This window comes from Lepisosteus oculatus, chromosome 28 (assembly GCF_040954835.1).
Source record: "Lepisosteus oculatus isolate fLepOcu1 chromosome 28, fLepOcu1.hap2, whole genome shotgun sequence".
Lineage (NCBI taxonomy): Eukaryota > Metazoa > Chordata > Actinopteri > Semionotiformes > Lepisosteidae > Lepisosteus > Lepisosteus oculatus.
Window position 1 is genome coordinate 7,600,922 of NC_090723.1, and position 26,503 is coordinate 7,627,424.

General features: G+C 44.2%; 1 protein-coding gene and 1 long non-coding RNA gene across 3 annotated transcripts in view; one reads left to right on the top strand and one right to left on the bottom strand.

The window, feature by feature from the left end:
• Positions 1 to 25,630, bottom strand: part of arhgap27l (Rho GTPase activating protein 27, like) — a 46,559-nt gene extending 20,929 nt beyond the window's left edge. Inside the window, exons 1-2 of one of the 2 annotated variants that reach the window (XM_069185786.1) lie at positions 25,317 to 25,630; positions 19,226 to 20,124 (exon numbers count right to left, since the gene is read on the bottom strand). In XM_069185786.1, coding sequence (XP_069041887.1) covers positions 19,226 to 20,062 — 837 coding nt within the window. In that variant the 5' untranslated portion in view covers positions 20,063 to 20,124; positions 25,317 to 25,630. The remainder of the gene's footprint in view (positions 1 to 19,225; positions 20,125 to 25,316) is intronic. The other variant, XM_069185787.1, reaches the window with a different exon arrangement.
• LOC107079290 (uncharacterized) lies at positions 1,965 to 7,861 on the top strand. The gene is made up of 3 exons (XR_001480240.2): positions 1,965 to 2,380; positions 2,928 to 3,010; positions 6,231 to 7,861. It is a non-coding gene; the product is annotated as an uncharacterized lncRNA (long non-coding RNA).
• Positions 25,631 to 26,503: the final 873 nt, after the last annotated feature.

The window sequence follows — 26,503 nt, forward strand, 5'->3', positions numbered from 1 at the left end:
TGCCCTGGCCTCTAATCCACACCGCTGCCTATAGAACAGCTCACCGTTACATCTTTGACAGCATTTATGGCCTAGCCATCGCTGTTTAAATTGTGTTGCTGGGGACAGGCTGAATCTGTGAGGTTGTACGTGGGATTGCAAATGCAGCCAACCAGCCACACAGACACAGTTAGTTTTCTTTACTAGCACTTTCTAGGATGGGAAGATTAACTTAGGAAGAGATAGGCACCGTTCAACATACGGTAAGTGTTACATTTGCATAATTGAAAATATGGGCTGTCAACAAAAAACAACTCGCCACCACATTTTGTGCAGTAGCATCAATACGTTCCGATAAGAGGAGGCTCAGGTTAATTGTGCTGAACAAACACCAACAAAGAAGACAACAAGAGAACAAAGCAGTTCTCTCTGTTGCAATACCCAGAACTGTTACTTCATACAAGGCTCTTGTATGCTGTTGCTTTTTTTTTTTACAAACCTCCTCTGTACCTGTGTTTATCACAGTGGGCATTGTGGGAGTTTTCACAGCTGTGGCTGCTTGACGAAAGGCTCACAACAAGTGTGGAAATGAGTGAGTTAGACACAGAGGGTTTGCTGCTGCTGACACTGAAGAGGTAAACATCGTGAGAATCATCAGTAAAGAGTAAACAGAACAGAACTCTCTGTGCAAAGAAGCAGAATTGAAGCTACTGGTTTTGCATCTTAAAACAGAATAACCTTCAATGGGGACACAACAGGATACAGGCCACCAGTCTGCTTCACAAAGGACATTTTGGAGACACTGATTAATCTAGACGACATGTCTTCGGAGCTTGGGTGGAAACAAAAGAGCTTTGCGAAAACCCATGTGGCCACGAGGAGACCATGCAGACTCCACACAGAAGACCTCCCAAGGCAGAATCGAACCCAAGACTCAGAAGCTGCAAAGCAGCCCCTCTAACTGCAACACCAACACTGCGCTACCCACCCCTGGCTCATTCTCAGCTATTCTGTCAAAAAAGAAATCGTTTTAATTTCGTAAGTAATTTCTAACGGTGAATAGCCTTCCTTCTTGGAATGCATTCATTTTCGGAATATTAGACTGGGCCAGAGATTTAAAAATATTTATTGTTTTAATTTTGTGTAATCACCTTTGACTGCATAGCTGTTTAGCGACTAAATGCCTTGTTCTTCTGGTAAACTGAGAAACATGATTTCAAAAGTTTTCGTTTGCTTTTCGCTGTAAGAGCTGAGAATAAAGTTGAAGAACAGACTGAATACTAAATATTTATGCTCATTCAGATGCAATTCAAACTAGGCTTTTACTAATATCACACCTCATGAAGGCTCATTCATTTCTAAGTAACTGCCAGGAAGAACATTCCCATTATGATTCAAGGAATTAAAAAGCTTTTCCTGTCTGATATCTGATGCTAGAATTGTGTATTCCTCCTTTTTTGCTTAATAGGAACAGGGTCAAATAAAAGTCACAGAATTCAAGGGGGACAGAGCCATCTTTAACGTCAAACACTCAAGAATAAGCTCTACATAAAACACACAATAATACCACTTGAACACGAAAGAGAAGTAAAAAGATCCTTCATGTTGGTAATGTTCACACACCAATTTTGTCGAGTAACGGCTCGACAACTTGAAAAGTGAAACCGCGAGAGACAACTTTAGTCGAAACATTCGACGAGAAAAGAACAGTGCCGAAGTTTTTCTCTCTAACTACCTGACAAACTTTGGGATGGAATCGTTGTTCTGAGCATTAGCATTCGGTTAACCTTTCCCAAGTAGTCTTAAGACAAAGCTGTGCTGTTGAAGTCAGTTCCTGGGTAGTGTGAGAATCAACCTACCTCAGTGGACAATGACAGAGACCTGGATCTGTGCCTGAAGACCCTGTGAGCCATTGTTATCATATCAACCATGTTAATCCAACAGGACAGAAAAATATTTCACGAGGGCAGCATCGCTGTGCAGGACTCAACTCCACAACACCCTGACCACACTACCGCTCAGCGAGACACGGTGGAGGAACAGCCCGCACCAATGAGAGGCACCGCCGCTGATAAACAAAAAAAAGAGAACTGCCTATATACAGAGAGAGAGAAAACAAGAGAGTGAAAGAGAGAGAGAGAGAGGATGGGTCATGGCACTTCAACCACTTCCTGTCAGCTAGCAAAAAGGAAGTGTAGGCATGGAAACCAATATAATGATGCAAAGCCATTTGCCCAGATTGCAAAGTATTTCGCACAGGGACTGGGTCAGAAAGCAACTTTCTCTTCTGCCATTAAAAATGAACAAAACTCAATAAGGATCAAATCTTTAAAGTGACATAAAACAGCTCTGTAAAATAATGAAACAGCTGTGTTTTACTCAATACCATCGTCTTCTAAGGGTGAGCAGCTGTCCTGGGATTCTCTCTCTCTCGGTCTCTCAAACACAGGAGGGGAACAGCAGCTCGTACGCCTTTATTTAGGGGTTTAAAAGGAAGGAATATTGTCAACTGATCTAAAACGAAGCTACAGAAAGCAGCACTACCACTTTGCATCCTGATCCCATCAAATCCAAGATGCTAAGCAAGGTTGGGCCTGGGCAATACTGGGGTTTGAGACCTCTTAGGAAGCTGCTGAAAGTGGTGTTGGTAGACCAGTAGGTGGTGCTGTTCTACATAGACAAGATTTTCTAAACTAAAACAGTAATAGGCAACATTGTACACTGGATAATGTAGACTGTGCTGTACATTAGATACTTTGTGGTAAAAGTGAGAATTTAAGTGATCTGTTGTACAGAGGAGCTGCTGGTGTATTAAGCTGGGTTCTGCATTTCAGTGATAGGAGATAATCAGGGCGAGGTTGTGAGAGGCTGCATTAAACAATAAAAATATGATCCTTTCTCTCCTGCTGAATCCCCCATCAAAGTATGGGTGTTTATTTATTTTTCAGCCTTTTCAGCACAAAGAGTAAAGCAATGGAGGAGGAATAAGACAGTCATGGAGAACCGAGCAGCAGGGAAGAGGTCAGAAAGGGTAAGAGACGGACGATTTAAACCCTGACCTTCACACAGGATCTTCAAAGAGGGCCACGACGCCAAGCCTGTCTGCTCCTCTCTCTCTCCACACCCCTTTTTTCAGTGTGACAGCCTCCTCCACCACAGCGCGCAGAGGAAGTGCTCTGTATTGTCACTTCTCTTCCTCTTTTGGGAGGCTAGAAACCAGCCCTGTTCCTTTTCTTTGCAAAACGAAAACCGAAAAGGCGCAAAGCCCAGCGGTTGAAGCCCACCCCCCACCTCCCCAGAGCTCCTGGCCACACTCAGTGAAAGAGGAGGTGCTGGGGTTGAGGGCTGTGGCGCATTTTTGAAACAGATTTGAAAACCAAACTCCCACCAAGCAGAGCCTTCATTAATTCACTAATTGAGTTGGGTGCCAGCCTGTGAGATTATAAAATGAGGATTTTCTTTAAAAAAAGAGAGAGCACTGCAAACCTTACAGCATGGGAAAAGCTAACAGCACCCTGAATCACGGTTTTAGTACATAAGAAGCCTGACTGTTCAATGTTGAGAGTATAAAGACATTACACACGTTGGGAGGACATTAAGTCCGTTTTGTCCGATTGCCTTCTGGTAGTTTAATGATTTAACAATCCCATGAATGTTTCTTCGGAGCAGAATGCAAATTGAAGCCACACTGAGGCTGTGAATTTTACCCTCAGTGACAAAGTACAGAGGCTAACACAGTGGTAAGCACTGCTGCCTCAAAGCACTGGGGCCCCGAGCTTAATTCCTGGTGTTCTATCTGTGTGGAGTTTGCATGTTCTCCCCATTTTCACCAAGGTTTTTCCCCACAGTTCAAAGACATGGTGGTTGGTTAATTGGCTTCTAAGAAAACTGGCCCCGAGGAGAGTATGTGTGGGTGTCTGTGTCTGTGTGTCCCCTGTGATGGACTGGTGTCCTGTCCAGGGTGTATTCTGCCTCGCACCCACTGCTTGCTGGGATAGGCTCCAGCTCCCCTGCAACCCTGTACAGGATAAAGTGGTTTAGAACATGACCGTAGGGATGAGAATGAACACTGATTTGTGGTACTCCTCTGTTTCTAGTGAGACTCAGCGAGAACAGCTTTGTTTTTAATATACTGTAAAACCAGTTTGTCATGGAAAAGTGCAAATTCTTTGCCTTAATTAAAAATAAAAAAACACTAAAAAGAACTGTAATAATCTCTTTAAAATTGCCCCTAATCCGGCAATCAGCAAGAATCAAGCATTTCTGCTCGGTCAGCTTGAGCAGGACTCTCTGTGACAAAATGAACTAAGGGCGTTGCACCGCGACATGACGTTAGTGCGTTGAATATCACAAACTCCCCTCAGCTTCAAGCCCAGTGCACACTGACTTGTTCACTGCAGACAAGAGAGGGCATGTCAAGGAGCTGGAAAACTGGTTCTGTTTTGCAACACCTCCCAGCAAGCAGCTTTGTTATTCAAATATTCCTCGTGACGGATTTCAAAAAAGAAAAAAACTTGTTTGTATGATCAGCAGGGAGATACAAATGACCAACATGAATGAAACGGTATCAATGCCATGCAGAAATATATCTGCTGCTGAATAAAGGTTCAATTCTTCCCCCCCCAATGACGCCCAGCAACCAGCCACCCCTATAAAACACACAGCAGATCAATAAAGCAATGAGAGATGTTCAACAAAGAGCTGGGAAGCCAGCACAAGCAAAGAAAAAAATAAAGAATCCAGTCCCTTAGATTTTACTCCCTTGTGCTACTGTATGCCTGGATTTCAGCCGAGTGGAGCTCAGTTAAGGATCCAAGTAAAAAACTCAGCTCAAAAACTGAGCAGGGTTGCAGGCCAAAAAGCAAACCCATAATGATCTGGGCTTAACACTAGTGACATGCCATTGAAAACCTTATCCTTAATTACTAAAGTAATTGTCAGCACTTGGATCAAGTAAGTCCACACAACGACACGAGAGAAATATTGGTTGGACTTCAGTCCTTCCCCAGCCTGGATTAGGAGAGACTCAGTGAACTACACCTGCTCTGGCTGTAGCTTTATAAATAACCGCCATCCACAAAACAACCAACTAAAAAAGGGAAGGAGATTTGGTTTCAGATTCAATAACGTTCACATCAAGCCCTGCAAAGATTGGGGGTTAAACCGTTCTGGTTTAAGTTCATCATCCGCAGCCAAGTGTGCGAAAAGACTGCAAATCCCCTGCTACTTTTGTCATTGAACCAGCATCCTTCAATGGGGTGGCCATCTGCCGTTTTCATCACACTGGATGGAGAGACAGGCAGGAAAGTCTAGGAAGAATCTGCAATGTTTTTAAATATCCTGGATTAATTTATCAAGCTTTATCAGTCTAGTGTCATATGCTTTGTGTGCAGTCTGATGTTTTAACACTGTATTACATCACAGGTCTTATCCCTGGTCCTGGAGAGCCCCAATACAGCAGGTTTTACAGAGAGCCTTTAAATCTCCACTTTCCAAAGGCCTAGAACAATGTCACAATGATCAATTAAACATTGAAACGCTGACTAATGGATCAGCTACTTAAACAGGTGCCCCTAATGGTTGGATAACTGTCGATTTACCTGTCATTTCCTAGAATCAGGAGTGGATTTGGGCTTTCAGGTACTGGGTCTGGAGGCCCATACTGTAGATCATAAAAAAAATAGCTGGTGTTGGTCTCAGAGTGGCTCTCCCAGTAAAGACATTCACTCAGTGCACCAGCTGAAATTATTAGTTCATTATAATGGAGATTAGCTGGTTAGAGCTTCTCTCTGCTTTGTAGCAAACAGTGTCTCCCGTCACTCTTGGTAGGGTTAATAGTGATTATGATAGAGGCGAATCAAAGGTAAAATCTCTCTTCCACAAGTAGGAGAATTCCGAGTCTCTTTCCTGTGCATTCAATTGTCTCCTCTCTTGCTCTGAAACTTGCCCTGCCAAGGCAGTCCCCCATGATGCAAGGCTCTTCCTAGTTGCACATTAAAGGAAAGCAGGTTTTGCTTAGATTGGCATGCCTGTGAGTGAGCAGTGTGGGAGTGTGTGGAGTTTCTAGCTCTCTAACAGCAAACACAGACCTCTTTTCAAATGAATGTGACAGAAGTCACAGTCCCAGCTTCTTCCCTTTTTTTCTGTGTCACCTTAGCAAAACCGAGAGTATGCATTTGAATGTCATCGGTGAATTTATCAGATGAAAGATGATCTGAATCCTGCGGTGTTATTTGTTTTTCTTTTTTCAGGGAAGTGCTTTGTCCAGCCTGACCCTTTAAACATCCAAGGATTTGCAGAAATATCAAGGGCAGTGGGAGATCAATATTGCTGATGGCCTTTACTAAGCAATTCTGTGCGATCTGGCGTTGCTGCTCTGTTGGCGCTGTGAGAGAGACACCTGCAATCCCATGTGTCCACTTGGGAAAAGATGAAATAAATGAATCTGATGCTGAAGACGGTCTCACTCAGAAAGCGTCTAACTCAGGAAACAGAGCTGCTGCAGAACTGGAGCGAGAAAATCACCTTTCGATCCCCACCAGAGCTAATTGTGTGACACATTAAGGACCTGCAACTGCAGATCAAAACGGAAACAAGACTGAAAAACACTTTGAAGGTCATTTCTGATGCTAAACAACATGACTTCTCTCATGCACCGGACACATGTTTTTTTCCTGCGATTTGGAATCGTTCCGCCTTGGTTTTTTTTCCTCACGGCTTCCCGGAAATCCTGGAATTGCCCCCTGCAAACTAACTCCGCTCCAAAGCCACAACCTCTGCAGCTGCCCGAGTTCCATGCTGACTTCAGTATGTGCACACTGCAAGAGGCACATACGCCACAGAAGGGCTATTATTGAACACAGAAGTAACATGGCTCTTATTGACAGCTTCATCAACTTAGAGGTGCTGGCCAAGTCACGAGAGAACAGTGTGTTCAATGGAAACTCAAGCATGCTAAGTCTGACTCCAGTTAAGTGCCAGTACATCTCCCTGGGCATCCAGTTCACGGCTGTCCAATAATTCTTCCCATTTTCAACATATGGATAATAATAATCCTTATACTCACATAGCGTTTTTCTGGATACTCCTCTCAGAAAGCGCTTCACAGGTAATGGGGATTCCCCTCCACCACCACCAGTGTGTAGCCCCCACTGGATGATGTGATGGCAGCCAGAGTGCTCCAGTACACTCCCCACACACCAGCTCTCAGGGCGGAAGAGAACAGAGTGATGAAGCCAGTTTAAAGATGGGGATTATTAAGAAGACTTGATTGGTAAGGGCCAAAGGAGAAATTTGACCAGGACACTGGGGTTACACCCCTACTCCTTCTGAGAAATACTGTGGGATTTTTAATGACCACAGAGAGTCAAGACCTCGGAGTTTCATCTCATTCGAAGGACGGCACCATTTTTATAGCACGGTCCCGTCACTATATTGGGGCCCACACAGACTGCAGGGTGAGCACCCCCTACTGGTTCCACTAACACCTCTTCCAGCAGCAACCTTAGCTTTCCCAGGAGGTCTCCCATCCAGGTACTGGCCAGGCTCACACCTGCTGAGCTTCTGTGGGCTGCCAGCTGGGAGTTGCAGGGTGATAGAGCTGCTAGCATATAAGACTTATACAGCCAGGTCTGCATGCCCATCTTTGATAGTTGAGTTCCTTCAGAATACTTTTTACCCTGTCTGAATACTCTAACCATAATACAGTACATAGCTTAATGCCTTAATGCCTCTCATCTCTCCTAATAAAGTTCAGAGAAAGCAGGAATGTACCAGTGTGTGAAAAACAGAGCTCCGTAATTACTTTTTTGCTGATGTGACATATTAAGAGCTTCAACTTTCCAAATGTACTTAATGAAAGAGCTCAACATCACAAACCTAGGTGGAGTCAGACAGATTTTTTGTTCTCTTCAGAACGACACCTCCAATCAACACAAACCTATAGGTGTACTGCAAAATGTCGTAAAGAAATATAACAGCAACATGCAGGAGGAAAGTTTTACCATGTTATGCAACATTGTTTAAATTAGGGAACACCAAGTATGACTTCCTTAAATTTTCATGTGCGTGAATTTGTAGGTTTGAGATACTTTCATCAAAAACCACAATACTTGTTAATAAATTCTTTTAAAAAACCACCAGGACACGAAAAAGGAACTGAACTTTGAAGCAAAACATGAATTACACTGGGCAGAAAACGGTTCATGTTGCACAGTCTGACTAACATCGCCTTGAGGGTCAAAGGGGTTCTGCTGTTTTCCTACCATCTGAGCTATAAAGACCTTATTCACATTAATTGATCCAACTGATTATTTTTCCAGGACTTTTGAAGTGATCAAAAGATCTTTAAAATACACATACAAAGCTTTATCTTAACAGAGCTACAGGTGTCCAGTCATGAACTGGAATTAAGAAGCTAAACCATCCTGAGACAATGGACGATTTTGTTTTCACAGGCTGGCGAAGCTGGACTTGGAAAAATACATTTTATTGCTCAGGGTTCGAGAAAGAAAGAAACATGTTTATTTATTTAATGCAATACAGGGTATTAAAAAAAGTAAAACTCTGTTCTCATAAAAGCAGCACTGTTCAAGAGATCCCAAACTGGAGTTTTCCTAAAATTAAGCACCAGGGAAAATGCATCAAGAAAATGGTGAAATAACATCAGTGCAAAATCTGATGGTTCAATCAGCTAGCAGTTAAGATATCTGTGATCACGGTCTTGTAATAAACAGATGTGTGAGCCTGTCAACTTCTCTAATGCCCACAACTGTCCCAACACTATAATATTATCCAATGTTTTGTCAATATGATACCACTGTGCTTTGACAACGTCATGTCCCTGAAATCCTTTCAAACAAAGAGTTTCCCCAAGCAATACAAAACAAAGACCCTGATACCTCCTTTATGCACTTGTCCTTCTTTCCAAACAGAGCTTATCACACCCTATGTTACTGCTCCACTACATAAATCACACATCATGAAAGACAGGCAGTGCATCATCTCAGAACAGCCGAGCATACATTCATTCAAAACAAGGCATGATGAATACAGCTTCTCCCAAAAGCAGTAATTAGATTAAAATATTGGTAATCAAGCAAGATGTAGCAAAATGGTTTTAAAACAAACTGGGCCTTTTCAAGGAACAGACAAAAACACAACAGGAGATGTCTGCTCACCTTTCACTTTCCCACAGGTTCATTATTTTCCCCCACACAGCTCAGACTAACAAGGGGTATCGAGTGGCTTCTACAGGACACATGTACACGGCACTCACAAAGGACAGTAAGGTACCTCCCAGTCAGAATAAGGGAGAACTCTGTCTCCGGTTCTCTGCTCAAAGTCAGTTTGAGCACACGCAAAAACAAAAGAAGACACATGGATTCTACCCTAACCACCATAGCCTGGCAATACAGTTAAGTGTTTCTGTTGAACAAAATGTACTTTCAAAACACAACCCAAACTCCTAAAGTATCTCTTTAAGGCTTGTGGATAACAAGACCCCTAATGATCAAGAGACGCCTGAAGTCTGACGTCTTTTCAGTGCAATATTTGTCAAATATTATATCATACTAATATGAAGGAATTAGTCAGATATCAATCTGAGCAAGATCCAGACACTGGTATTGGGGATATTGGTATAGATAATCTAGCAACTAAAAAACAGGAATAGTTCAAGTAGGGAGCTGAGTCAGCATGCGTAGGCTGCAAAGGTTTATTCCAGGCTGAAAAGAGGAGAAAAGAAACACAATGTTTTTGCTGTGGAGCCTTCTCCGGGTGTGAAGAAGGCTGCATAAATCCAGAAATAGCTATGCCATGCAGAAAACTTGGAAGGAGAGAGAGAGGGCTGGGAAAAGAATGACTATGTTGTGTGTCACTGCGCACGAAATGCTTGCATTATGTCAAGCTTGAAACTGAAAGTCATCCAATAAAAATACCTCTGTGACAGCAAAACACAATTTTCAGTTCCTTATGAGGCAAAACATTGAGATGTCATTGATTGTCAGAAATGGTAAGAAGCTTTATCAACATTCATTGGGTCTCATCGAGGGACACCTAGGAGTATCCAATTATGAGACCTGGATGTTATTTAAACAAATTAACCCCCCCCACCCCCCCCCGCCCCCCCGCCCCCCCGCCCCCCCGCCAGAAGCCATATCACCCTGTAGCTCTCAACTGGCAGTCCACTGAAGCTCAGCAGGGTTGAGCCCGGTCAGTACCTGGATGGGAGACTCCTGGGAAGCTATGGTTGCTGCTGGAAGAGGTTAGTGGGACCAGCAGGGGGCGCTCACCCTGCGGTCTGTGTGGGTCCTAATGCCCAGGTATAGTGGTGGGGACACTATACTGTAGTGGGTGCCGTCTTTCGGATGAGATGTTAAACCGAGGTCCTGACTCTCTGTGGTCATTAAAGATCCCCGGACATTTCTCGAGAAGAGTAGGGAGTTATCCCGGTGTCCGGGCTGAATTTCCCCCCTTGGCCTTTACCGTGGCCTCCAAATTGTCCCCCTGTATGATGGGCTTGCACTGGCCCTGCGATGGACTAGTGTCCTGTCCAGGGTGTACCCTGCCTTGCGCTCGAGGCTCCGGCTTCCCAGTGTCTTCCAGTGTCTGGGCACTGGAGTCTCTAAGTGCCAACAACAAAAGAACCTGAAAAGGTCTCATGACCGCCTACAGCTACTGCAAAGCATTTTATGGAAAGTCCAGATTTCATTCTCAGCGCAGTGTTTCCAGTCTCCGCAATGAGGCAGACACCTCTCCTCCAGCAAGTGTCCCTAAAGCCATTAACCTGCCATTCTTCTTCCAAAGCCTTTCAATATCTGCTACTCAGGTGGGAACCACTGCCTTCTGCAAAGCCACTCAGATAATTCATCTGAGCACAGTAGCCAAGCTGGACCAACTGCCTGTGCGAGAAGAAGACGGCCAAAAGGCTTCGAATGGTCACGGCTGGACTGCGTGTAGACTGTTTCTCCCAAAACCACACCATTCAACCACGCAAGGAAAGCTCAGCCTACAACTGTATGTCTTTTACACCCTGAAGGTCTGGATTCCATTTTGCAGTGGAAACTTCTACAATTCTGTCAGCTATTTAGAAGGTGGCTTTCGGTACTTTGAAATAAAAATAAAACACGCCTCTAATAAGTAATAATTAACTTACGTGCCGTGAGGTCAAAGTTATCCACTTATTAAATGGGCAGAACTTCTACTTCCTTTATTTATTATATACATCGTTTATTTTACTCCCTGCATGCCCTCCAGAGTGAAGACAATTCTCGGGCGCAATTGATAAGCACGGTTTCATTGTTTTTATTTTTAGCGTTATCTGACAGATTTCTGCAACCGAATACGCCTCTCAGATCTGGCACAGAAATGTCTACCCTGATTCATTTTCAGTTTCATACTGCGGCTGTAATATCACAGTTCACTTCCTTGACCTAGGAACATAATTTACCAGTCAAATTATTATTATTTTTTTTCTGGTAGAGAGCGCAGAAAGCAAATCACACGAATCGGGAAATGGAAAATAAGCTTCGCAAGTTGACTTTAAACCCGCCCCCCTTCCACCCAAAAAAAAACATCATCAACTGGGGGGGGGGGAGTTTAAGTAATCGGGTATTTCTCATAACACCAAGTTAATGGGATCTCTAAGTAAAAAAAAGTTTTCTTCATGCAAAAGCAGAATGTGACATAAAACATTAATCATGAACTATAAACTTGCGTTTTTTAAACGCATTGCTTTCTGAGGTGCCCTAGGGCAACACCAGGGCTACTAAATCTACCGTCTCCTACACCCTTCTCTCGAATCTGTCGTGCTGGGATCTTCTTGAGGAAAAGACTGAAAGGACAGAAGAGTATCCAGCTTACCCTGCCTTTTCCAAACTGGTTCGCGACTGTCTTTTTGTTTTCTGAAAGCTGTCAAATCGTGCTCGACGCAGCAGTCTCTGTGGCCTGGCCGGGTCCGAGGTTAAAATCCCCAGTTTCTCCGTCGGCTGTGAGGAGCGCCACCTATCCCGAGTCCTGTCGCTTTCCTGGTGGGTGATCCAGGCCACACCTCTCCCCCAGGTGGAAACCAGGCAGCTTGTGAACCAGGTTTCGACCTCCGGGAGTGGCTAACAGAGTTCAGGTACTTGTTAACTCTTTTGTTGCCGCTGTCGGTAGAAGATTTAACGGCACACGCAAAAAAACACAAACAGACCTTAACACGCGTTTCAAGTCGCGACACAGCGATACGTGCTGCTTCAGCTCCGCACAATTCCACTGCACAGCATTTTTTTTAAAAAAGCGCTCATACCTGTAGCGAGTGTGGTCGCTAGAGGTATGAGCGAATAAAACATGTGATCGAATAAAACAGAACTACGCTCAAGCTCCAGTGAAAATCGCAATTAAAGAGAAATGCAATATAATATTATTCTGGATTTTATAGGAAGTATAATCCCTTTTTAATAATCCTGATAGATAAATTATATAACGTGCAATTTGAGATTCCGTAGAGTGAAATATGCAATGGGAATAACTGGCGTAACTAAAACAAAGAGTGTGTTTTCCAAGTGGCTTTATAAAATCTATAAAAAGAGAACAAATCTTCAGTTATAGCAGTTAGATCGCAGGGCCTGTGGTTCTAGCGTGGGAGAAGGAGTAAAAAACTAAAACAATGCTCAGTGGAAACAGAGCTATCCTATAAAACCTCAAAACATTCTAGTCTGCAACCTCTGACCCAAACAAGAGAGATGCTGACCTTTTACTGAAACCGATTTGTCTTAAAAAGAGACAGCTATTTAAAAAACGGTACTATTGTCAATTTTAGCAACATTACAGCTCTGAACAACAATAATTTTAAATGAAGACCTTTGCGTACGAAGGCTGTTTTTAGGAAGTAAATAATCAGGCACGTTTATATTTCTTTAGTATAAGTGCAAAGTAATTAAAGGGATTTCTCTGCATCATTCTCACTGTTGTCACCCTGTAAGATACCAGTCAGCAGCTCATAGGTGCTCAACCCAAAGCCACCCATTTCACTATCAATCAATAGGGTACACTGCACTCCTGAACCCAGACCAGAGTTTATCATGCTTTATCAATTCATTAGACATGCAGAAAGGGGTCATAATGAAAACGCCATTTTACTCATTTTTCCCTGGCCTTTTCTAATACAGTATATAATTCAATTCCGCTGTCGCCACAGCTGGGGGGGGATCGAAGTCTGCCGTTCGAGATCAAACGGGAAGGGCGATGTCTGTGCCTCCCAGGAAGCTGCACCGCCTCTCCTTTGTAAATATGGGAGGCGCTGGGAAGTGGCACGCACAGCCTGGGAGCGAAGGCCGAGGAAGATTACATCTTGCTGTCCCATCATGCATCTGCTGTGGCCTGTGGGGCCTGTTTTACCCCCAGCCTTGCACCCTTGTCACCATTCCACATGGCTCTGTCCCCAGCACACTTTCACTAGAACAGGTTCTTGGTGTATAAGATGCCACCCATCTGTTTTCTAACAGCTTTATCCAGTACAGAGTCGTTACGGGAGTCAGATTAACAAGGCAGGGTGCACCCTGGGTGGGACACCAGTCCATCACAGGGCACACACACAGACACCCTCACTCCATGACCAGTTTTCCCAGAACCCAGTGAAACCACTAGTATATCTTTGGACTCTTTCTTTGTGCAAATCCAGCCCCATCATCCACTTACTGTACAATGATTGATACAATGGTTGATAATGGACAAGTTTTTATAATAATAATAATAATTGCTTACACTTATATAGCGCTTTTCTGGACACTCCACTCAAAGCGCTTTACAGGTAATGGGGATCCCCTCCACCACCACCAATGTGCAGCCCCACTTGGATGGTGCGACGGCAGCCATAGTGCGCCAGAACGCTCACCACACATCAGCTATCAGATCAGTAGGGAGGAGAGCAGAGTAATTAAGCCAATTCATAGAGATGGATTATTAGGAGGCCATGATTGATAAGGGCCAATGAGAAATTTGACCAGGACACCAGGGTTTTTATTGCATGTTAGTTTCATACCTTGCTAGAATGTTTACTGATTGTGAGAATGTTTTCTATTGTGAGATGTTGTTTTGGAAATAAAGTTTATTTTGATAGAAAAAAAATATCTTTGGACTGCGGGAGGAAACTGGAGCAATTGGAGGAAACCCATACAAAGAAGAGGGGAACATGCAAACTCCACGCAGACAGCACTTCAGGTCCAGAATTGAACCCAGGGGCCTCAGCACTGTGAGTCAGCAATATTAACCACTGTACCCCGTGCTGCCCATATAAAATATACCACTACTGAAAACATTACAATACCCTTAGATTTTCTATTTTCTATTCAAAACCACAAAACTGTTTTGCTTTCTCAGGTTTGAAATGAAAAGAGTTCACACCTCTCTCTAGTTGGGATAGCCAGCTCACTCACTTAAAACTATGAACTGAATGCAAAAGAACAGGCTGCTTTTTTTTCTGTTTCAAGGCTGGTTTTGTCACTTGAAACAGAATATCTGAGGATAAAATTAGACTCGGTCTTAAGCAGACAGACAAGAGCCAGGAAGGATATAAGAGGTTTTTGCATCTCCAATTCTCTGCACTGCAGTCTCCACTACTTGTAGCTTTACATAGAGCCAAATGTAGTGTAGGAAGTATTTTGAGGAAAGTATCTGAATAGACATTACAGGAGGAGGTCAGATAGGCTGTTTATAGTGCCATAAAAATATCCAGATACTGTGCAAGTATGTGGGCTTTCTTTATTTTAACTTTGTGCTATTCTGAAACAAGAAAGTGTAACTTTAATTAAAAAAAGACTGTGAATTCAGCTTTCACTTTGTGTGAAGACAGCACTTCCCTTTATTTTCTGGTATTTTATTATACTCAAGAGCGGGCCAATGACTAAAGTGGTTTTGTGAAATCAGCCATCTCGTTTGCTTAACTGGTAGAGGGTTGCCCCACTCTGTTCAAGCTGGGCTGAGGCAGGTGGAGCCCGTGGTCATCACGGAGAGTGACCACCCCCGTGAGGTCAGAGGGCCGAAATCTGACAGTGCAAGATCCGGGCTGTCAGGCTCGTGGAGCAACAGTGCAAAACCAGGCCCATTGAGTAGGGGGGTTAAGGAGTTCAGAGGGTTAACTGACAGGTTCACTATACATAAAATCTGTCTCATCCAACAAGCCCAAGTTTACATGCCTGCGCGTCTGTTTTGAACACCTTCTCCCAGACCCGAGTTCTGAAAACCCCCTTCACGGACCTCTCGAACACCTTTGACGAGAAAGTGACGTCTTCACCGGGGTTTTACAGAGGGACAGCGGGACAAACTCGGGACAGCTGACTGTCAAGGGAGTCGCGATCCCCTTAAATTCTGTAAAACCGCAATAGTTCCACATGCACCTCGCCCGAGAACATGGATGTTCATTTGGCCCCGGCACACTTTCACTACAGCAGTTTCTGGGTGTATAAAATGCCGCCCATCTGTTTTCTAACTGCTTTATCCAGTCGTTATGGGAGCCAGAGTAATAGATGCACAGTAATGGCGCGCTAAATAAAGTCGGAGTCTGGTAACCTTAAGAAAGATTACTTTATTGTCCTGTAATAACAGCTCTGCATGGCTTGGCACCTCAGTACTCATCGGACTTACTGTATCTGTCTTCTCCCCACGTTGCAACCTTTGCTTGTCTTACTCTAGTCTTCTATGTGTCCTCCAAGCTCCTTCACACTCTGTGGGTGACAGGGCCCTCTTATGCTGCGCCCCAAATTCTATCCCTAAGAATATCAGCCTCTCCTACTCTGAGTGCATATAAATCTAGACTTCAAAAGGGCTGTTATTTAATTAATGTCTATGTCAGAATCTTTTTCGGAATGACCATATATCTTCTACTGCACGTCTTACCGCTTGTTGCTTCTATGTGCTAATTGTGTCGTTTGCGATCCCTGTCACTGCTTTCACATTTTGTACACCTATCGTTGAGCGCTTTGAGATGCTACTTTTAAAGGCACTAATCTAAAAGAAAGTTTGATTATTAAGCTGAGTTTAACAGACAGGCTTAAAGAAGTTAAATCATATTTTTTAAACTAAATCGAATTGTGTATGTAACTTTTTGTTTTATCATTGCAACCTCTCGGTCAGACAGGTGACAGCTCGCGTAGTTTTCTGCGTGCAACACGTGCTCCCAGCTCAGCTCAAGAATATTTGCTTCTTCTTTTTCCCTGTGAAGACACCGCTTATTTGCGAGATCCTTCCAGTCCAGTTAAAGAATTTCAGGGGGGTGGAGCGAGTACTATCGGTCATAAATTTCGTTTTCATACGGATGTTACCATCCCGGGAGTGGAATCTGTATCGCGCCGTGTAGCTGAGATGTTGTCGCGCATCGTTGCCGCTCCCCTCTCCGGGTTGTGAACTAATCGTGTACATAAAAATCATTCTGTTAAGAGGCAGCTTCATGATGACCGCAGCGGTGCAGCCGATTCTGAAGAGCGTGTCCCTCCTCCGGCCCAGACCTACAAACCACACTCATTAGGTCAGAGAGAGAAAGGCGGTTTGCTAACTTTCTGTAAAGTCATTCGACAGGTTTGTATCATCAGGAACTAGGCGACTGCCCTCACAAAGAGGGGAGGATCCCAGAGAGAGAACACTGCCGTCCTGCTGCCTCTTGCACAATGCAAATGTTTATTTTGTTGGTTTGCATTTTCATGACTTAATTACGTTGCGCTGTGTGTTTTTTTTCCTTATAATAACCTGAACCCTCTCTCTTCAAATATTAGCTTACTATTTCCAACTGGGTGGGAACAAAAACTACAACGGGCCGGCGTGCTACCATTTTAGTTAGTGCGAGCTGTTGATTTTTTTTTACTAACATCTTTGTTCTAGTATTTAATCAGTATTGCGCAAATCAGCCTTTTAACCGCGCGTCCTCTGATAATTACATCAGTAATGGTCACACAACAGCAGCGAGACACATGCACTAGAGTGTTAACTTCTTTGAAACCCGCGGGTTCTGAATCACGAATCCACGTGTTGCAGGGTTTCTGAGTAATACTACGTTGCTACAAGTGAGCGTGAGTCAGGGTGTTTTGGAAACCAATGGATTCTGTAGCCTAAACAGACGCCCCGTTGCCAGCTTCCTTTTGTCCCACTTTCCCATTTAGGTAACAGAGTCACCGGGTGAGACACCTGCAGACGCCAGCAGCGACAGAGACCTTTGAGCGTTGCGTGACGTCACGATCACAGACTCCCACGGTTAATTGCGACCAATTTCGTACGAACAGGTGCAGTGCGCAGCTCTTAAGTTGCACCTGAGCTAGCTAAAAAAAAAAGAGCTATTTTTTAAGCTAATAAATTGATGTGTTTAACTGGGAGATGCGTCATACGTTGTTTGCTAGGTAGTCCAGTACTATCTCGGGTCAACCCCAGTTAGTACCCTGCTTTAAATCCAAATGGCACGTACTGAATAACAGAATTCAAGCAACACTCCTGACTTCAGATAATATAGCATGCAGTCTGAATTCGCTATACGTTACGAACACCAGCGACGCATAACCCTTATTACCAAATTTCACAAATCACAACACCAGGTTGATCTTCTAGGGTTGAGTCCGTGTCCACTTTCAAGCGTGATTAATGATTACGGTCATTCGGCCTTACCAGCGTCTGTACACCCAGTAACAACTCACAATTTCCTATTTCACACATTTTACCCCGTTTTGTCTAAAGTTTACCACCAACCATATTTAAAAGGGACAAAATACAACTAGAGTGTTCGCGCTCATGTGATATTCCAAGCACATAAACAAATTCAGTAAAAAACGACACCAACAGACCCGTGTGATGTTTCCTCAGTTTGCTCACCGGGCAGTTTCGTTGTGACTCAATGCTTCCATGTAATCAACTACCGCCACCCTGCGGCACACAGACGCATATGGCCCCTGCAGAGATGAGTCTCTAAAATAAATATTTGAACAGGAAACGGCAGTACATCAAGACAGAAACATCAACACAACTGCACGCTTTTGCGCCTAACTGCACCAAACCTGCAGCGCACAAACAGCTTGAATTGTTACTTTTTCTTGGGAGAGGACACGTACAAATTCGCTACCGACGCGCAGATGAGGAAATCAAACTGCGCAGTTAACTCGTTTGGCTTCTGCCTTCAGCCCGAAGACTTTGCTACCTGCATTTTAGTATCATATGTGCCCGAATTTGTAAGGCACGTTACAGCTCAATCGTCCAGCCCTGAATAAACCACAGCTCCAGAAAGCTGTAACGCACATCAGAAGTATTAACAGACTTCATTTATCACGCAGACTGCTTTAATTTTTCTCTTCAGGCTTGACATTCGCCCCAAATGTGCAACATATTGTCAAAACATCGTTCTTTTACCTCAGAAATATCGTCAGACTAACCTATGTTATCGCTGACTGTTGCTGAAAAGCTGATCAACACACTGGTCTTCTCCCGAATTGACTACTATAATGCTCTACTCGCTGGGGTTTCTAAATCCACACTGAACAAACTCCAGTCTGTCCGAAATTCTGCAGCCAACATCCCAACCAGGTCTAGTGCACGTCATCACATTACTCCTATCCTGGAGTCCTTGCACTGGCTTCTAGTTCAATATCCTCCTACTCGCCTATAAGGCTCTGCATGGCTTGGCACCTCAGTACCTGTCTGAGTTACTATCATCCTACTCCCCACCTCACAACCTTCACTCTTCTAATTCTGGTCTCCCATCTGTCCCCCAAGCCCGTCTACACTCTATGGGTGACAGAGCCTTCTCCTGTTATGCCCCAAAGCTCTGGAACGTTATCCCTAAGGATATCGGAGAGTCACCTTCCCCAAACACCTACAAAGCCAGACAGAACCTTCTTCTTTCAAAGAGCCTTTACTGAACTGGTTCTGTTATTTACCCTTTTGCTCCTGCTGTATTCAGTACCTCCATCTACTGTCTCCTCTCATTGTGTATTTTCATTGTGCATATCTGGAGTATGTCTTATTGTTGTCATTCTGCACAACGCTTTGAGAAGCCACCTTTAAAGGCGCTGTATAAAATCAAGTTTATTATTATATTATTGCTATTGTCTTATAGTAAAATCTGAGGTGAAACTAAAGCTTGCTTTGCTGTTAAAACGCTACAGATGAATCCCAATTCCTCCTACGAGAGCCAGGACTCTCACAGTGGTCTCAGTGCAAAGGTGCGTTTCCAGCGGGTCAAAGGCTGGTCTCACAGCCTGGTCCGTGTGATTTAGACGGGTGTTCGGCTTACCTTTGGCGGCAGAGGGGGTGGTATTTCCTGCGGGGTTGATTCCTGGGGGTTCGTGAAGTCCGGGATGGACTCGTAAATGTTATCTGAATCCTGTGATTTGTCAGAGCAGGCCTCTGGGCTGTGCAGGGCAGAGGGTTCGGGTTCCTTGTGCGTGCCGGTGGCCCGACCGAGGTCTTTCCCTTCCGGGGAGTCCGACTCGGGTTGTGCCGGTTTGGAAGGGACTGGATCCGCCGGGCTGAAGCTCGGGACCCGGGGCTTGGCGTGAAGCTTTTGCGGGTCCTCCGTGGTCCCTATCAGCGCGGCGGGTCCCAGGCTGTGCCTCTTCGTACCGCCGTCGAGGCTCGGCGGATCTCTGAGGCACGGCACAAGCAAGCTCCCGTCGCCGGACAGCGGCTTCAGCGTGATCACCGACTCCGCGAACCCTGAGCGCTTGTAAGGCAGGTCGTGGAGGTCTTGAGGGATGCCAAACGTCGACATGCGGTTTTCCGTTTTCCTGGAGGTGCCCGGAGAGCGCAGGTGGATCGTCACTTCGCCCGGCTTCTCGCCGAAGAGATCCGGGGGCATCCTCTCGCAGGGCGGCTCTGCGGGCGGCGGCCCGTTGGGCTCGATGAAGTCCAGGGGGGACGGCCAAGCCGACGGGAGCTCCTTCACGTACTTGGCCGGGATGTAAAAGGGCTTGGTGTGCTCGTCCTTGCGGACGTGCCACCAGTGGTCGTTGGTCTTCGCCAGCAGGACGTACCTCTCGTTGGGCTTGATGGACACGAGACCCCCATCCCGGCCGGTGTACTGGTACTCGAACTCCACCAGCACCAGCTCCTGCTTCGCCGAGCCGGACATCGCGCTGGCCAGCAGCAAGCGTCCCCGGAGAAGATCAGGGTAGCTGGGGGCTCCGCCACGAGCTAAAAAAAAAAACCCGAAAACAAACGACATTGTTATTATCATTATCCACTCGTTTTCTATCCAATTCAGGATCGCAGGGCAGCCGGAGCCTATCCCGGCGAGCAACAGATGGGACGCACCCTGGACGGGACGCCAGTCACACACAAACACATTCACACCAGGGCCAGTTTTCCCGGAAGTCAATTAACCTTCCGGGGGCAACACACCAAACGCAGGGAGAACATGCAAACTCCACGCAGATAGCGCCACAGGTCCAGAATTGAACCCAGGGCCCCAGCCCTACAAAGCAGGAAGGCTAATAATAAGAATAACTATCATTTGTATTTGAATAATTTAGTTTATTTTGTAATTTATGATCTTCACCAAGGCTATTAAACAAGAAATAAAACTGGAGAATTACAGCAGTTTTCTGGGCTGTAACCCTAGTTTCTCCTCATCTTTCTGCAGTCTAGCCTTATTGTTCTAGATATGTTGGAAACACAACTAAACCGTCAACAACAGAACACCAGGAACTGGAAATACAGCGTGCACTGATCTAAGCCGAACAGTACTGTATATGGTACCTTGTTCTGCTCACCACTGACTTCCAGCAGATGTCTCCACTGCTGCGTATCTGACCTTGCACAGAGTGGTAATTTGCCAACTAGCAAAGAATGAATCCACAATATTATGCTAAGAAGCTGTGCACACACTGCCCACATAGCTATATTGAAAAGGCTATGATTTAATGCACTATGCTTTAAATGGTGGCTGACACCACATCAGAAACTCCAATCAAGCCTACCACAAAGGATAAATGCAGATTTGCTCTCCACGTCAGTCGCAGAGAACAGTCTTTCTCCGGGCTGAAGAAGGGTGTTTTCTCTCTGTTCTGAAATCTCTGGATATCTAGGTGATGTCAGGTAATTTTTATCATTACATGTCGTGCAGCAGCTACCACACTGAGCCAATTGGAAAACAGAAGCTCTCCACTGCCTTGAAATGAAATGGTGAAAGAATGAGGAGAAACAAAAATGAATCCAGGCAACGTCTGCAAGCCTTAACAGGAGAATACAGATGCTTATTTGGCATTCGATAAAGAATAAGCGCAATGCATTTTTTTGTGTAAGAACGTCAGTGGCAGAGAAAGACAGCAATACATCCAATGAATTATCTTATTCTTTTCACAGCCTCTTGTTCTAAGTTGGTCACACAGTACCTGTTGTGGCTGTATGGGTGCTGCTTTCTGCTGGTCTCTGCTTTGTACACAACTGATTGAGCTCTGCAGGAAATTATCAGACCTCTGCAATCTCGCACCTAAACCAAAACCCAAAACTCAGAAAATTGCATTACAGATACACATAGAACAGGAAGTCTCTCTTCCCCAAAACCTCACCTACATCATCTTCAAACACCCTGAATTTGCCATATATGGCGCTGTGGGTCTGCTTATACTCTGGAGACCTTTGACTGTAATTGCACAGACCGAACACAACAATATTCCACGCTGACTTCAAGACATTGTCTCTGCAAAGCCACCGTGTGGGTGACCCAACAAAGCTAACATTTTTTTTTCTTTGGTGGGGGGTGAGGGGTAAAAGATCAGGTCTAAAACCTAAATTAGGTCACTCAAGTGAACGAAGTCAGTAAGTATTGCCCGTAGTTATAGGTAGTGGCCTGAATCTCTCTTTTTTGAGCTGCCCAGACTTCACATGTCGGAGTTAAGCCTTTCAGAAGAGGTGATTATCTGTTGCAGTATAGTACACAGCAGTTAGTCTCACTCATGTTCTGGAAAGCTCCAGCATTTTTAATATTAACAAACTCTTCTGTGATGAAAGATTTGGGAACAATTACAATTAAGATCAGTTACTGAGATGCAATAAAAATCAGAAGTTCCTTAGCTGCCCAGAGTCAGAAGTGAGATGTGAAGGCTGACAATAAAACGTTTATAAAATATAGCATTATGGAATCTGGTGTCTTTTTCCAGTGAAGATCCAGCTATGGTGAAAGAAAATTCAACATTGATCAATTTCATTTCAATTTAAACATTTTAAATTTCATAGAATATCATAGAACGTTTTTTCTGCACTTGTGCTGCTATCAGATGACAAAGGTGCCAGGTTCTTGAGACGTCTCTGGTAAATCATGAGATCAGAACCCGTGTGATGGATACCAGGGAAAAGTGTCTCTGTCTCTTCTTGCACTGCAGCATTTTCCATTCCTGGAAAAGCTGGGAAAGCGTGATTCTGGGTGTGTGTGACAAAAACAAAAACTGAACAGTTTTCTGTGTAGAAACAAAAATGTGCCTCTAACTTAGAAGCACTGGGAATTAGAGTGACTGTTGTGTGACATTTAAGTTGGGCAATTCAGAAATGCAGTCAGGAGGGCACACCAATCAAATGCACTAGTACTGGTAGTTCTAGTATAACCAGAAATTACCGGCCGATGCATTTGCATTTGGTGCAGCTCTGGAGGACTGAAGATGTAAAAATAAAGAAGGGAATAAACAAGCATCCTAAGGAAGAATGAAAGCTGTCAATCAGGGCTTGTAAATCAGTAGCCTCACAGTACTTTTTAAAAGGCAAACTCGCCTCTTCGTGAACAAGCCACTCTTCAACGTGAACACCACCTTCTTCTCTATGAGATCTGAAAAACTGAGACCTTACAAACATTCATTAATCCGGCAGCTGTGGATCTACACTAGTGTGGAGAGCAGTTCTGTGGCGTTGAAGTGCATGAATATGCAGTGTTTTATGATAATTTACCTCTGCAGCAGAAAAGTATTTTCAGGTACCTTCTCAGGTATTACTTTTCTGGTGCTGCCAAGGGAAGTAAAGACTTTGGCCAGACATCGGAGGATTCACATTTATTGATCTGACTGAAGAGCCAAAATTGCTCTGTGGGCTAAACCATTGTCTTGCAAGCCAAGTGCTTCCAGGAGCACAGGTTAAAACCCCAAAGGGTAGCATGCTGACTAAGTGGTTATCATTGTTGCTCCTCAGTGCTGGGGCCCTGGGTTCATTTCTGGACTTGGAGTACTGTCTGTGTGGAGTCTGTATGTTGTCCCTATGTTTGTGTGGGTTTCCTCCCACGGTCCAAAGACATGCAGATAGGTCAACCGGCTTCTGGAAAATCCGGCCCTGGTGTGAGTGCGTGTGCGTCTGTGTGAGATGGACTGGTGTCCCTTCCAGGGTGTATCCTGCCTTGTACCTGTTGCTTGGCAGGATAGGCTCCAGTGACCCTGTGGTGCTGAATTGAATGAAGTGGTTATAAAATGGATGGGTGGCTGATCTGACAGGACTGAATTTGTACCAGCTCAGTCTGCGGAAGCACTGGAACTGAATGGCTTGACTAGCGATCTGGCCACTCAAGAGTCTCTGATCACAGCAACACATAGATATATCAGAGGATACTAGCCTGCTTTGGGTTTGATGGAGTTCTAAGCACTTTGGTATGCTCACTGTCCCATGTTTTGGAACAGAAAGATGGGCCTAAATTTAGAATCTCTGATTTGATATTAATTCCTTCCTGGAAAACCTGAGAACTATTATTCCATTTTTGTTTTACAGCTTAATGTATCTCGTTTTTTGATTGCTTTATTGCCAGTCTGGGAAACACCCTGATAAGACCAATCCTAGTAAACAAACCTTCTTCCCTAATTTATTTGGATTCATTCTCAGGCGTTTCATACTGCAATAGTAAGAGAAGAGGTTTCATGCTAAAATAACACCAGATCTACCTTGTCTTGAGGCATTATCAAAATTCTAAATTGACTCGAGACCTGTCTGTGCAAGAAGACGCCAGAAAAGAGAGGCTCCTTTGAGAAACCCTCAAAAACCGCCAGAAAAGGAGTCTCCTTTGAGAAACCCTCCCACAGACACTTTAAAACTAAGTTAAAGAACAATTGAGGGAGGTTGATCCTATTCATGGGTTGCATAAATACGGAAAAACCTTTTTCCTCTGGATCCTTTTAAACTAAATATCTGCCATCCTGTCAGGATATCCATTAAAAGAAAGGGGCTGTGCTGTTAACTACAGATTGCACAGTTCTGAACCAATACACTGGCTGTATTACTGTTTGGTCACATCCAGGCTGCTTATAGCTTCAGAAGCCGTTTTATACATGGGGTTTGATCATTCAAAAAAGAAAAACTGTTCCCCCCCACCCCCCACTTCCCCTAGGAAGAAAGAAAAGCTTGAATTGCAATGGATTGGGATTCAGAAAAGTTACCAGATATGGTCAACTCGAGCTCTGGAGACTGAATGCAGATCTGAGTCCCGGGGGAAATAGAAACCGTTCATAAAAAGGAACTTTGCTCTTTCATTCGTATTATTGAAAATAAAAAAGTAAGCATACATACAGGAAACAAAGCCTGGCAAACACACATTGTGTTTTTTTTTCCTCCCTCTTGACGAGCTGCACAAATCCAGCAGATGAAAGAATGCTACTTTCAAACTTTTTTTTTAAAGCATACCAGAAGCTTGTTGGAATGTACATATTGGGTATTATCAGGCCACAGGCAGAATCCACTCCCTAAAACTCAAAAGCTCTTTTTTTCTGCACTGCAAAAGCAAGTATGCTATTTATAAAAAGATTGTTTTGGTTTAATTACAAGACGAAAAGAACACCACAGTACAGGTGACTGAAGTTCTGGGCAATGTGTGAAACCCATTACACTGGTCATTCACACATTAGTGTGCATAAAGTTCAGATGTCTAAACACCACAGAACTCCGGGCTACTGACATCCAATTATATCTAAGGTTACACACCCAGGAAGGAATATTTGATTGTATTCCATTTTCCCAGTGCCTTGCTAATATGCTGCATTTCTTTGATAATTTAAGACACAAAGACAACATTCTGTTTTATCTAGAGATCTCACAAATGTGGCATTTTGATGCTGTCCATACGACGGGTCGAGTAAAATATCTTAAAAACACACCTTCCGAAACACTGTGTTCAGGGAAAAATTAGACACAAGCAAAGTAAATTGAGCCGAAATTAAAGATACTGTCAATGTAGGTTAAAAAATAGAATATAGCCTCACCGTTTTTACAAAGACATATTTGGAAAATATATTTTCTGTCTCAGAATTAAAACTGCCTTTAGCCTTCAAAGCACTTATAAAAACATTCTGCAGTGCAGTTTTTTGAAGAATACACCTACATGAAAAGTAACCACGAAGAATGTGAAGCATGATACTAATTACCTTATCTGAGATGGCAGCTGGCTCATCCTAGCTTCTGTTCCAGTCGCTTTGTCTGCTAAAACAATTCCCAGCTTTTAGCAATAAGTTGTTGGTGTCTGTTTTCTTTCCTGTTAGGGTCCTTTCTTCCAGAGCTTGTCCTCCTCAATTCCTCAAGAGATTTTTTTTTCCGTCTAAAAACGTCAAACGCTTTCACGGCAGGATCTGGGAGTAGCTGGTGTGTGTTGTGTGAGTCTCGTGTGGGACTCTCACCGGTCTTAACTTGCCTGCCTCTGTCTCTCTCTCTCATTTCCTGTTCTACAATACAGAGAACAAGTTCACAGAAGTGAGAGGCTTGCCTCTCTGTGCACAAGATGACAGGCAAGGTACAAAGGGCATTGCTAGAACTGGTGTGTTGCAAGACCTGAAATAATGTGGATAAAGCTCTCTGATGCCACAAGCATACATGCTTGGAGTTTGGAACGCTGAAAAGGCATCAATTGCAATTTTGGTTTTCTTGTGAAGCACTGTGCTCACCAAGGAGACCAAATTGAGATCATCATGTATTCTCTGGAATAATACCATGCAAAACCTGCCAAAGGGATTTTGAATATCTCATCCCAGCCCCCTGACTGAAGTATTGACAGATGAATGAGCTCTAGGTTGTCAGTAACAGAGCGTACAACCCAAGCCTTGTTAGAAAACAAAGCGCCTGGATCCTCCTACCTTCAAAGTACACAGAAACATTTGAAGAAGACTGCAAAGAAGACCGAAGGGAAAAGGTTTATTTTCGGCTAGCTTCTTCTGGGGCAGTCCAGGTACCGCCGGGCAGACAAGATTATCAATCGGAGCTTCAGCCCTCCTCTGGGCGTCATTGGGAAGGGCGTGAACCGTTTCGTGAAGTACAGGAGAAACGCCAACAGGCACGTAGAAGAAAGAGCCCCGTGCAAACTGCACACAGTCATCACAGCCTTGTAGGCGGCTTACCCATGCGCTGCCAGGCGGATATTTTAAGAAAAAAACCATTTGGCATCCATTTGCTGACCAAAATATTACCAGTTTCCAGGGTTACAAGCCCAGTTCTAATTATAACCCTGTGAGTGATTTGTGTCTGATTCACACCCCTGTGACTTCTCCCAGCTTCACAATGCAGCTCCACTGCGCTTCCTCCGTTTCCTCTTGCCTGGCCAGATAACGGCGGCTCTGCACTG